The sequence below is a fragment of the Lissotriton helveticus genome, chromosome 8 (genome assembly GCF_964261635.1).
Source record: "Lissotriton helveticus chromosome 8, aLisHel1.1, whole genome shotgun sequence".
Classification (NCBI taxonomy): Eukaryota; Metazoa; Chordata; class Amphibia; order Caudata; family Salamandridae; genus Lissotriton; species Lissotriton helveticus.
In genome coordinates, this window is record NC_136069.1 from 983,057,911 (window position 1) to 983,070,743 (window position 12,833).

General features: G+C 44.8%; 1 protein-coding gene across 7 annotated transcripts in view; it reads left to right on the top strand.

Moving 5' to 3' along the window:
* DMD (dystrophin) overlaps positions 1–12,833 on the top strand; it is a 6,826,337-nt gene that overhangs the window by 2,008,119 nt on the left and 4,805,385 nt on the right. For all 7 annotated transcript variants that reach the window (XM_078657819.1, XM_078657824.1, XM_078657821.1 and 4 more), the window contains exon 22: positions 12,598–12,743. In XM_078657819.1, the coding sequence (XP_078513945.1) occupies positions 12,598–12,743 (146 nt within the window). The remainder of the gene's footprint in view (positions 1–12,597; positions 12,744–12,833) is intronic.

Below are 12,833 nucleotides of genomic sequence, written 5' to 3' on the forward strand. Positions count from 1 at the left end.
TCGCCGGACGTCCCCCAGCCACCGCTCCGGTCCATGTGCCTCTGGAAGCAAACGCCGCCCTCGGGGCGCCGGTCACCGGGCAAAAACAGCCCCTGTCAGGCTCCGGGCTTACACCCCATTCACATATAGGGCCGACTGCAGCAATTACGGCCGATAAGCCGGTGCTAATGTGGGCCGTCGGCGGGAGCTCTAGAGCAGCACGTCTGCTCACACCGCCATTTTAGCCACGCCCCCAGGAATAATCTTTTAACCATTTACGTTGCCTTATTGTAATGCCTGCTCCTACTTTTTACTTGTACCATTGTTAAGACCAAGGAAATACGTTTAGAGGAAAGTTGTAATACAATGAAACTGTTAATTTGTTAAATTTTATATCTTTTTAAATTCTATCAGCTGAGTACATAAATTAGATTTACTGGGGTGAATTGTCAAGTAATATTTTTTCTAATAAAATAACTCATGAAATTGGACTTATTAGGAAGTTAAAGTTCTAAAAATTCTAAATATTATTACTTTTAATAAATCTAAAGAAGTTCATCTCAGGTAAAGCCCCGACTCAGATGGGGTCCCAGTGAACTTTTTTTTAAAGCAAATTATCTTACCTGGGCCCCCTTACTTACAAATGTGTTCAGATCTTTGGTGTATGGGCTATGTGGAGTGGTGTGGCTCACTGGTTAGAGGCAGCAGACCCGGAAGCAGAGAACGGCCCGGGACCAGGGTTCAATTCCCGACGCGGCAGGGTCATGGACCAGGGTCAGCAGACTTGATAATTCTCGCCTCGGTGCCTACTCTAACCAGGGATCACACTCGGCAACTCTGGGCATTAGCTTGCCTCATCTCTACAACGGCCCCCCACATTCGTCGGGGATGCCTGGTTTCACCTTGGAGATACCCAGTAGGGACCATCTCACAGGGATAGCCAGGACGGGTTCCCCAGCGGTCTACAGCGCCACGACGCCTCAGGGCAGCAGTGCGCTGTACAAGACACATACATACATACATATTGCAGAATCATGAATGTCTCTATTGTGGTTCCGATATTTAAAAAAGGGGATTCGTTGCTATCGGCTATTTCCCAGATATATTGATACTCCAAGATCTTAGGCTATATTTTACTGTTCCACCTTGAAGGATGGGCCACTACAAATAACACCCTGTCATAGGTGCAATTTGTTTTCAGACAGGGCACTGGGACAATTGCGCATGCCTGAAATTGTACTTAATTTGGGAGAAGTACATGAAAGCCAAGAGAGGTTCTCTCAATCTTGCTTTTATTGATTTATTAAGGGCCTTCGATCTTGTCAATCGCTCTAAGCTGTGGGGAATTATGAGTAAAATGGGAGTTGAACAGGATCTACTGTCTCTTATAATGCTCCTCCATCAGGACCTCCCAGTTAATATTTGTTATGGCCCCACAGGCGAATGTTCGCCGTGCATTAGATCGATAAGGGGTGTCAGCCAGGGGTGTATCTTTGCCTCTTTCTGTTGTACATAAATGGAATTAGTGAATTTTTGACTAAGAAATGTTAAGATGTTCCCCGCATGGGCCATACCCCTATCCCATTTTATTAAATGCGGACAACACAGTTTTAATAGCCCGAACTGCAAATAGTCTCCAGCTTCTTTCAGATCAGTTTTTAATGTATAGGAGGACTTGGATCTTAAAGTACATTTTTCAAAGTTCTACATTATGACTTGTGGTCCCCATAGTACCAAGTCAATGTTTTCAAGATGGAGGACTCCACTTTAATAAAGATTAATATTTTTTATCTATCTGGGGATTTTGTTTAACCAGTCTCTAAGCTGGTCCACGCTTATAACATTGAGAGGCAAGATTTTGTTGAAAAAATATTGAAGCCATTTTTATATTTACTTGTAAGCTTCAAAACAAATCAATTCATAAGAGCAAGTGCGCGTCAGCTTGCGTATATGGTGATGGCCTTTGGAGACATATCAATGTGGAAATCTTACAATATGTAGAGAACCAGTTTATGTGCAGATAATTATCAGTCCCGGGAAGCTCTCCCTCCTTAATTTGCCATGAAGAGCTTGGCATGCTGTTTTTGAAAGATGTGATCAGACTTGCACCTCTATTATTGTGGATGCAAATTAGGTCATCACAAGAGGCCGGTCAAACAAGGTCTTGTATCTCTGACTGCCTGTTCTTAGATGGGGTAGAACAAATGCCATGGCTTAAGTATGTGAAGAATTCTTTTGACCGTTTGGTCTTGTCTGATTTAAATAATCACCCCCTTTTAATTGGCCCGAACTTTAAGCCACATGTCAAAAAAGTGTTCTTTTTTTTGTTGTAACTTTTTTTATTATAATAAAAAACATAAAAAAACAGACAAGGTAATATAACAGTAGTACATCAATCGGGCAAGTGCTCAAGGAGGACGGGAGATACACAGTAGTATGATACAGGAGTTGTTGTACACAGATGAGGGGGCCGGAAGCAGGAAATGCAAAATCAAGAACAAAATACGCTACACTACATCAGGAATGTCGGGTCAGGGAGACTGGGGGGGCACTAGAGATCTCAGTGAGAGGGGGCGTACATATATCTCCCCGGTACGAGTTCCATTGATTCCAAATTTTCTCCCATTTTCTGGGTCTGCCTCTCGCCACATAGACAGTCTTCTCTCTAAACATGCACCAGCCCATGTTCGCTTTCCAGGCCATCACTGTGTGGGGCCTCTGGGACCCCCATAGATGGGCAATGTCTCTCTTAGCAATCATATTACCAAGGGTCGTCCATCTTAGCAGCGACACATCATAGTCATTTGGCCCCCATATATTCAACAAACATCGTCGGGCCTCTGGCAACATCACAACACCTGTTACTTCATTCATCACCTCATGTATACGGTTCCATAAAAGCACCATCTCAGGACATTCCCAAATCATGTGGAGAAAGGTACCAAGCAGACCACAACCACGCCTACATAAGCCATCCGTCGAATAGCCCATATGGATCAGGCGGGGGCCGGTAACATAAATCCGATGGAGGATTTTAAGCTGGACCAGGCGGAGACGGGCCGGGATTGCGACCTCATTGGGAGAGGAGATCGCAGATTGCCAGTCCTCGTCGTCTAATTCAATACCATCCGCAATCCAGGTCGCCCTGAGGTGCTCGAGCAAGCTCGAGCGATAATTGATCATCTTTTTGTAGATCAAAGAAATAGTTCTATCCGGCACGTGACCATCTAATATACGATCTTCGAGGGGGGAGGATTCCGGAACGACGCTACCCACGGGGAAAACCGAATTCAACGCGTGGCGAACCTGAGCATAGCGGAAGAATTCCCTATCACCTAGCTTATATTCCGCCTGTAGTTCTGCAAAGGTCTTTATCCTGGCCTTAACCCAGAGGGTGCAGAGCGGGAATATCGTCGTAAAAATATCGACTAACCTTAATATCGCCGCAGAAATATCTACAAGAAGAAATATCGATGTCAAAAATATAGTTTGACCAGAATATCGACAGACAGGTAAGTATTATCGTTAACATTAATATAGTTGTAATAAATATCGTTTACAAAAACATAGATAACAAAAATATCGTTTTTTAAATAATAATAAGTAATTAAGTGTTTTTAATGAGTATTGGTTGTCAAAGTAGTATTTTTTGTAGTATTTTATTAGTTAATAACGTATTTTATGTTGAATTTAGTGTTAATAGTTCCGTAGCGGGTTGTGGGTTTATAGGGGAGTAGGGTGGGAAGTAATTTAAATATAATAAAATAATTGATTAATTAATGTGTTAATTGAATATAAATAGTGTAATAAATAATAGTTAATTAATTTCAATTAGTTAATTGATTAATAATTATGTAAAATAATTATGTTAATTGTTTAATTAATTTTAGGTGTGTGTAGTGGCATTTTTAAGTGAAAAAGTAGTGAATTAATTACATTTTAATTGAATAATTATTTAATTAATGATTAATTAAATAAAAATAAAGATTTGTTAATTTTTAAACATTGTAAATACATTTAGTAACTTTTACCCCTACACTATCCAACACCTTCCCTACTGTTGCACCCTCTGGAGTGGGAATAGTAATTTTTACCCCTACGCTATCCAACGCTTTCCCTACTGCTGCACCCTCTGGAGTGGGAATAGTAATTTTTACCCCTACGCTATCCAACGCTTTCCCTACTGTTGCACCCTCTGGAGTGGGAATAGTAATTTTTACCCCTACGCTATCCAACGCTTTCCCTACTGTTGCACCCTCTGGAGTGGGAATAGTAATTTTTACCCCTACGCTATCCAACTCTTTCCCTACTGTTGCACCCTCTGGAGTGGGAATAGTAATTTTTACCCCTACGCTATCCAACGCTTTCCCTACTGTTGCACCCTCTGGAGTGGGAATAGTAATTTAAAGCCCTACGCTATCCAACGCTTTCCCTACTGTTGCACCCTCTGGAGTGGGAATAGTAATTTTTACTCCTACGCTATCCAACGCTTTCCCTACTGTTGCACCCTCTGGAGTGGGAATAGTAATTTTTAACCCTACGCTATCAAATGTTTTAACTAATAATATATTTTATATTTTAATTATATGTATGTATTATTGTTGTTATATAAAGTAATGTGTTAAATATATGTATATGTACACATTTATTAAGTTTATAATGAAAAAGTGTAGTTAATTTGTTTTCAATAGTCAAAAAATAAAAGTAATGTAATGTATTTTGTTAATAGTACTTATATTTATTTATTATTTAATGTAATTTTAATTATTTTAAAAAGTCGATATTTTTTACATCGATATTTATTACAACGATATTTTTGAGTAGATATTTATGTACTTACCTGTTTAGGTATAGGGTGTCGATATTTTTGTAAACGATATTTTTACAACTATATTTTTGTCAACTATATTTTTGTAATCGATATTTCAACACCCTACCACCCAGAGATCACGCACTTTACTGATGCCAATCATATCCCATTTCTCGAATCCTTTCGTTCTCCACAGGCAACCCAGTTTCGCAGAAGCATAAAGCGGAGTCGCGCGGGTCAATCGATCCCTCCAGCCCATAGCAACGGTCGCACTATGCCATACTCGTACGGCTATCCCGGTGGGACCCGAAAGCTGTAAGCGAGAGGATCCAGAATAGAGCGCCCTGTTATAGTCTCCCCCCGGTAAAAGCCATCTATCCATTTCAAACGCTGGATGCAACGCCGGGCCATACATCCCGTGGTTAATTGCAGCAAGCTGGGAAACCCAAAAATACCGCCTGATATCCGGAAGTGCTCTACCGCCGTCATACCAGGGAAGCGTTAACTTTGGAAGAGCGATAGACGAATGCCCGCCCCATATCAATTGCCTCTGTAAAGATTTTACCTCTCGGAAGTACATCGACGGTGTTGGATTCCGTCCGCTTGCCCACACACTGCAGGAACGAAGTATGTTCCACTCCACTTCCCCTGCCCGCTAGCCACTCACAAGATTGTAACTATGAGTGTACCAGTGAACCAGGAAAGGGGGTGGAATATGAGGAGACACCAAGTCTTCCACCCTTGTAGAATATAGAGTTCACTGCTCCCTCCTCCACTCCTCTGCAACTGGACAAACAAGAAAATACACTTCACCATTCATGTACTTTTCCCAGATACTCCCAACACCAGTGACCATGTCCTGTTAAAACAATCAAATTCCGCTTACCAGTTGGGGGTGCAGGCTTGGTTTAGTGAAGACTTCGGTCAGCAGGTGATTCCGAACCAAGATAACGTCTCTTGGACACAGATATGGCCTGATACAAATAGGGTGTCCCTCATATCGTGTTAAACAGGAGGGGAAAAAACATGCCTCACTTTCAGCATGAACAAAAAACCCGTGCCCGTTTGAAAACTCACTTGAAAACCGGCACTTGGGAAAGGACAGTGAGTGCTGCTGTAGAACAGCCGATGTTCCAGCTCCCGAGATCAAATCCTAATCGCGGAATGACCTAAACGTCATTTCCGCGCATAACGACCTGGAGCGGTGCGATGAGGAGAGGCGAAAAACGAAACCAATTGCTTCGATAAACACCGCGTCTCCTCCGCACCTCGCTGCTCCGTAATAATGATGGAAAGGGTAACAGGAGCCCCTAATAGCCTCCCAGCTAAATACTAAAGGGAACTGAAAAAACACCGGAATGGGAAAACGGGGAAACTGGACTCTAACTAACTAAGTTAGAGAAACAAGGAAATAGAAAGGGACTTCCGGAGCCCAAGACTCGAACTCCAAAAAGGGAACAAAACAGTTCTCACGAGCCCGTGAGAAAATTTGAAGCAATTCCAGAACAGACAGGAACCAGGAACCAGCAACCAGGAACCCACACAATAGCAATAACAAGCAATGAAGGAAAGGTAGGACTGTCCTATAGCCCCAAGCTGGTAGGTCATGTTATAGGTCATGTGATAACAGTCTATGGTCACTGAAAGGGGACTGAACCCGATTCCTAACAGATGGAATCACATCAAATGTATTCTGGAGTGTATACAAAAACCTCGGTAAGGACATCATTTTAAAAAGAGCCGCTCGCCCTAGTGAAGACAACGGTAATTTACGCCAACTCACTACGTCCGATCGTAAACGTTCAAGCGGAGGAAGTAGATTACGCTCGTAGCGGACCGCAGGGTCCAATGATATAAAAACTCCCAGATATTTAAAACCAGACTGCGACACCTGGATAGGACATCCACGCGGCAGGAGGGGGATGCCACCAGCGAGCACGTATATGTGAGACTTGGTCCAGTTAATGACAAGGCCTGAGTTTTTCCGGAACGAGTTAAGCAAGTTGAACAATACATTTAGCGATTTTTGAGGCGACGTGAGGTACAGCAAAATATCGTCCGCATATAGCGATATGCAGTCTTCAAAGTTCGGAGTCCAGCGTATACCTCTCATCGAGGGCTCCCACCGTAGCCAGGCAGAGAGAGGTTCCAAAGCGAGGGCAAAGAGAAGCGGAGACAGAGGGCAGCCCTGCCGCGTGCCTCTCCCAAGAACAAAGGGCCCGGAGACCCGGCCGTTTACCACAACCTGTGCCAGTGGTGTCTCATACAGAAGTTTTACCCAACTAATAAATCCAGCGCCAAAACCAAACTTTGCAAGTGCAGCCCAAAGATACGGCCATTCGATTGTATCAAAGGCCATCGTGGCATCCAGGGACGCCAAGAATGCCGGTTCACGCAGTGACGTCGCCCTCGCGAGAACACCATGCAAGCGCCGCAAATTCAATGCTGTGTTACGATTTGGGATAAAGCCCGACTGATCCGGATGGATCAGCTCACTGACTACTTATATCAGGCGGTTTGCGAGCAGTTTGGCAAGAATCTTAGGCTCAGCATTCAGGAGTGAGATAGGCCTATAGGACGCACAGCGGTCCCGTGGCTTCCCCTCCTTATGGATCACCACAATGGTCGCAAGACGCTGATCATGAGGAAGGGAGCCAGTTTCCCGCGCTGCCAAAAACATATCTCGGAGATATGGCGCTAGCGTGTCAGGGCGCAGCTTATACAGTTCGATGGGAAGACCATTAGGGCCCAGAGCCTTTCCGGAACGAATAGAGCGCACTGTGAGAGCTACCTCGTCAATTGAGGGTGCAGCATCCAACCAGTCCCTGTCGGACTCAGACAAACAAGGCAACGCGATATCCCTTAGCAACAAATGAGAATCCTCCTCGGGCCTGTCAGATACCAGAGAATAAACCTCTCGGAAATAATCAGCAAAACATTCAACAATGTCAACCGGGTCAGTCACTCGCATGCCATCAGATCTCTCAATCACTGGAATCACACGGCTTGCCCTCTCCTTTCTATCCAGCCAGGCAATCAATTTCCCTGCCTTATCGCCCACATCGTACAGTCGTGTCTGCTGTTCCCTACTCATCATCTTAGCTGCGTCGGTAACCAAATTCTTATATTCGAGTTGCTTGAGACTGAGGACGTGAAGCGTGTCTCAGGTAACATTCCGCTCCAAGGCACTCTCCAACTCAGTAATTTCAGTCTCAAGACGGACTACTGCCTCATTTCTACTTTTCTTAGCACACCCAATTAACGACAATGCCTGTCCCCGGATGACCGTCTTAAACGCTTCCCACAGTGAGACAGGCGAAGACACAGACCCCACGTTTTCAGCGAAGTACAGATCCAATGACTTAATCAGTTCAGTACGGGTTTTGGGGTTGTGAAGATACCATGGATTAATCGGGGCCACCCTCCCTTCAGCGCCTATATTCATATTTAACTGAAACCATAGAGGGGAGTGGTCCGATATACCTCGAGCTAGATGTCTAATCTCCCCAATTGACGAAGACTGGGCCGCCGGTATCAGGATATAATCCAATCTAGAAAGACTACCATGAGCGCCTGAGTGGAAAGTGTACTGCGCCTGTTCTGGATGCATCAACCTCCAACAATCCACGAGCCCCAACGCTTCTAAAAATTCACCCAACCAAGATTTTGCACTCGTGAGGTCTCTGGGGGAATAGCGATCCTCCCTCCCGGAGACAACTGAATTAAAGTCACCACCCAGTATCAGGACACTATCCGGGAGACCCAAAACAACTCGTCCCAAGTCTGCAAATGTAGTGGTTTGTAAGCCAGGTGGGACGTACACCGATATCAGTGAGCTAGTTTTCCCCTCCCACCTGCCTGTGAGTGCAACATATCGCCCCCTAGCGTCCAGAACTATCAGCCTGATTCATCAAGCCAAAATCGGCTCGCAAAGGGCCAGATTCTGAGAATCTGGCCCTTTGCGAGCGCTATTTTTGCATTTGGGATTCATCATCCCAAATGCAAAAATCGGTAATAGCGATTTTGCTATTTTGCGAGGAATTACATTTAAGGAATCTCTATTTGAGATTCCTTAAATGCAATTCATCATCCATTTAAAAATTGCAAATTCGCAATTTCGGCCCGCTATTTACCGCGAGGTCAAACCTCGTGGTAAATAGCGAAAACTTAGAAAAATGCTTTTAAAAGCATTTTTCTAAGTTGCATGTTGCACACACACATGTCCTTTGGACATGTGTGTGCGCAACACCTGTTTCAATTTGCATTTAAGGGGTGCTGCAGGGTGTCCTTTGGACACCCCTGGCACCCTTTAAATCGCTATCTTATTTGCGATTAGCTAATTGCTAATCGCAAATAAGGAATACTCCCCATTCATTCCTATGGGCCTTGAATGAATGGGGAGTTATTCCTTATTTGCGATCAGCAATTTGCTACTCGCAAATAAGGAACATGTAGGAATCGCAATATTTATTGCAATTCCTACATGAATCCCGTTTTGCAAGTCCTTAATAGTGATTCATTATGAATCGCTATTAGGGGCTCGCAAAACGGGAGAATGATGAATCAGGCTGCTAGTCATCGATTTCCAGGGGAAGAGAAGTCCTGACCAAGATACCCACCCCTCTAGAACTAGAGGTGAACCCAGAATGAGCAGCGAGACGATATCCCCGCCTGTTCAGAGCGTAGCAAGCATTTCCAATCAAATGAGTCTCTTGTAGCAGCACGACATCAGGGGAAATGCGTCGCAACATCTGCAAGACCACCCCCCTCTTTTTCCGGTCTCCCAACCCATTCACATTCCAGCACAGTAGTTTCAACCCCCTACCCCCCATCCGAACCCACGATGATCTCCCACCTCATAACGAGCACCACACCAAAGTCCAAAGTCGTAACAGTTCGTTGCCTTGAAGAAAAAGGAAAAGGAAAAACTCCCAACATACTTCCCCCCCTCCCCCCAACAATACCCCACCGCAACTCCCCCCACCCTGCACCCCTGCATAGACTCAAAAGCCCCTCCAACTTGCAGTGTGCCTGTCGCCCTAGCAAAAAACTAATCTACACAAAGAAACCCAGAGGAGGAAAGGGCCCCTCTTTCCCCGCTGCCTCCGGGGATGCACTTAAAGCAGACGATCACAGAAGTCAGCTAGCCACAGTTGTCTATTGTGTTCATTGTTCGGGACTCGGGCGCCATTGTTCATTCTTGTTCCAATAGTCCCCCATCAGCACCACCTGGTTGTTCCCTGCGATCGCGACGGGTAGGCAACGTATCTAGCTAGTCACTCACTCCCTCAGTGCGATCAAAAAAGAGCGTTCGATCCTCATATTCCACACGCAGCCGGGCCGGGAACAGCATCGCATACTTCAAGTCCATGTCCCTGATACGCCTTTTCACCCCGTGAAATCCCATTCTTTGCTTCTGGACAGACTAGGAAAAATCCGGATAAAAGTTCACCGTGGTGTTTTCGAACTGCGTAGGACCACCCGTCCACGCAGCCTGCAAAATGGCGTCCCGGTCTCTGAAGTTAAAAATTCTAGCGATGATCGGCCGCGGGGGGAAACCTTGCTTCGCTTGTCCTCCCGGCACTCTGTGTGCGCGTTCCACCGCAAAGAATTTACTCAGTCCCTTGGGTGTGAGGTGATTGAGGATGAGGTCTTCGACACGAAGATCAGTGGACAGTGATCCAGAGTCCTCCGGGACCCCAATAATACGCGCGTTATTGCGCCTTGCACGGCCCTCAAAATCCTCCAGACGACGAGCAAAGAAATCGTTGGCGGATCTCAAATTATGTACTTCCGTTTGCAAATCAGACATGTCCGTCGTGAGGCTGGAGGTCTTAAAATCTAGAGATTTGACCTTCTCATTTGTCTTCGCCAAATCCGTTCTGATAAGATTAACGTCGATGGCCACTGTGTCTAGCTTCAGGGCCAGGGCCTCGTATTGCTGGCCGATAGATGTCTTGATGCCAGCAATGGCGCCCATGACGTCTTGTAACGTTAGATCCGCCGACACAGTAGGGTCAGCAGTCGCCTCTTCCCGGACCTTCGGTGTGCCACCGGGGGATCCTTTAGGATGAGTGTAACGGCCCATAACATTCGTATGGGTTGCACCTCCTCGGAAGGTGGTCTTGACTTTCCGTTTGTCACCCTCGGGCTTGCCTGTCATGGCGGGGCGCTTGAGATCTGGTCCAAATGGCTCCTCAGAGTTCATCCACGGGATCACCAAAGGCAGATAAAAGCCAATATGATTCCACAGCCAAGCACTCGCTGGCCCCAGGCCCAGGTGATGAGCACGGGAGCCAGCCGCGCCCAGTGTCTGTCTTGGTGAGGAGGAACGCCAGGCAGTAAAAACGAAACAGAAAGTTAATTCGGGCCGTGATCTGGACCCCTTTAGCCGGTGTTGTTGAATTACTGCCGAGTACAGCCGCGACTCAAGGCCCAGGTAGCTCCACGGGGTAGGCCACAAAAGTGCAGGATGGCGTAGCTCAGGAACCCGAAGTCCAAATCAATTCCTGAAAGCAGCTAGTACATCAGCTGGGCTGCGGCTTCAATAACCCATCTTCGGAATCAGGATATTATTCAGGATAGATGCGGGAGGCGGCGAGGGTCTCGGGAGCCCTGTGCCCACGCGGCCATCTCGGATGCGCGCGAAGCTCCTCCCCCCAAAAAAAGTGTTCTTGAGGCACTGTATGAACAACCGTTTAGACAAGGGGGAGAAGATTCAAAGTATTGTAAATTATACCCAAGTCTCAACAACCTGTTGCTTAGAGCCTTATCGGGGGTGGTTCATATCCCCCACCCAGACTAAGCACTTTGCACTTTAAACTCACCTCTCCTGCAATGGGCACTTGGGCTCAAGATCTACCTTTCGGCATGTGTGATAATAGCTCAATTCAAAGCATTATCCACTTACTCTTGTTTTGCCACCTGTACCAAGAGACAATATGTCACTTACTGGTGCCTCTTCTGCACAAGGCTAATGTGAGACAGTACAAGGAAGGGCTAGTACTTATGCAGTCCCTAGGTTCACTTGTAGTTTGCTTCACCGTACTTAATTTCATAAAATTTGTGTTCTGCATTAGGAGGGGTTATGAATTTCAAAAGCGGTTTCTTGTCGTCATGTCTGAATTTGTAAGTGGCAATGTTATTAAATCCCATGAGATGTTATCAATTGAAATTAACATTTGATTCTGCTTTTATTTGGACCCATGACGTGTTTTTCATATTTTGTATTTTATTTTAACATTTGTGGGCTCGTTTTGTGTGCTTTTATGGCTTCGGCTGAATAAAGTGTATCTTGACTAGATATTAATCTAAAGTTTTTATGTCACTAAATAACTTGATTTGAAGCATAAAAGAATTTTGGTTTATCTTTCAAGTATTCTGTTCACACTGTGATTTATATGTTTGGGAATGTTACTGTATTCTAACAGTTGATTGTGATAAATCTTTTCACTCAATTCTTATTAGGCTTGTCTAGAGAAACAAAAATGTAAATTGCATCAGAATTACAAATCCTGAGCAAAAGGCAGTGTATTTCATATATGTTTTTCTTCCATCCCCTTAGAGAATTTAATGTTTGGGCCTATTGTTTCTGATAACGTAAGTCAACGATATGGTCACCTAAAACCTAGCAATACACTTGTGTGATTCTCATACGATTGTTTACAGTGAGAAATTAATATCATTCGCAATAATGATATCTTGTTGCTATTTGTTTATTTGGAGTAATTATGGTTAGGTGATGAAATAGTCCAGTTTAACACTAACACATGCTATTACCTAATTTCCCTGTATTGTCTCTGTTTTAGTTCTTGCGAGTTTGCCACCTACACGCTATCAGGACACAATGAGCAATATTCTGTTGCGTATCCAACAATCGGAAACCAAAATGTCCATACCTCAGGTTACTGTAACAGACTATGAAATCATGGAGCACAGACTCAGGGAACTGAAGGTAGGTTCATCCTGATATTCTTTGCAAGTATTTGAGAGTTCTATAGATGTGTAATAAAACATTCAGCCTGTAGATGTTTCATTCTGATAT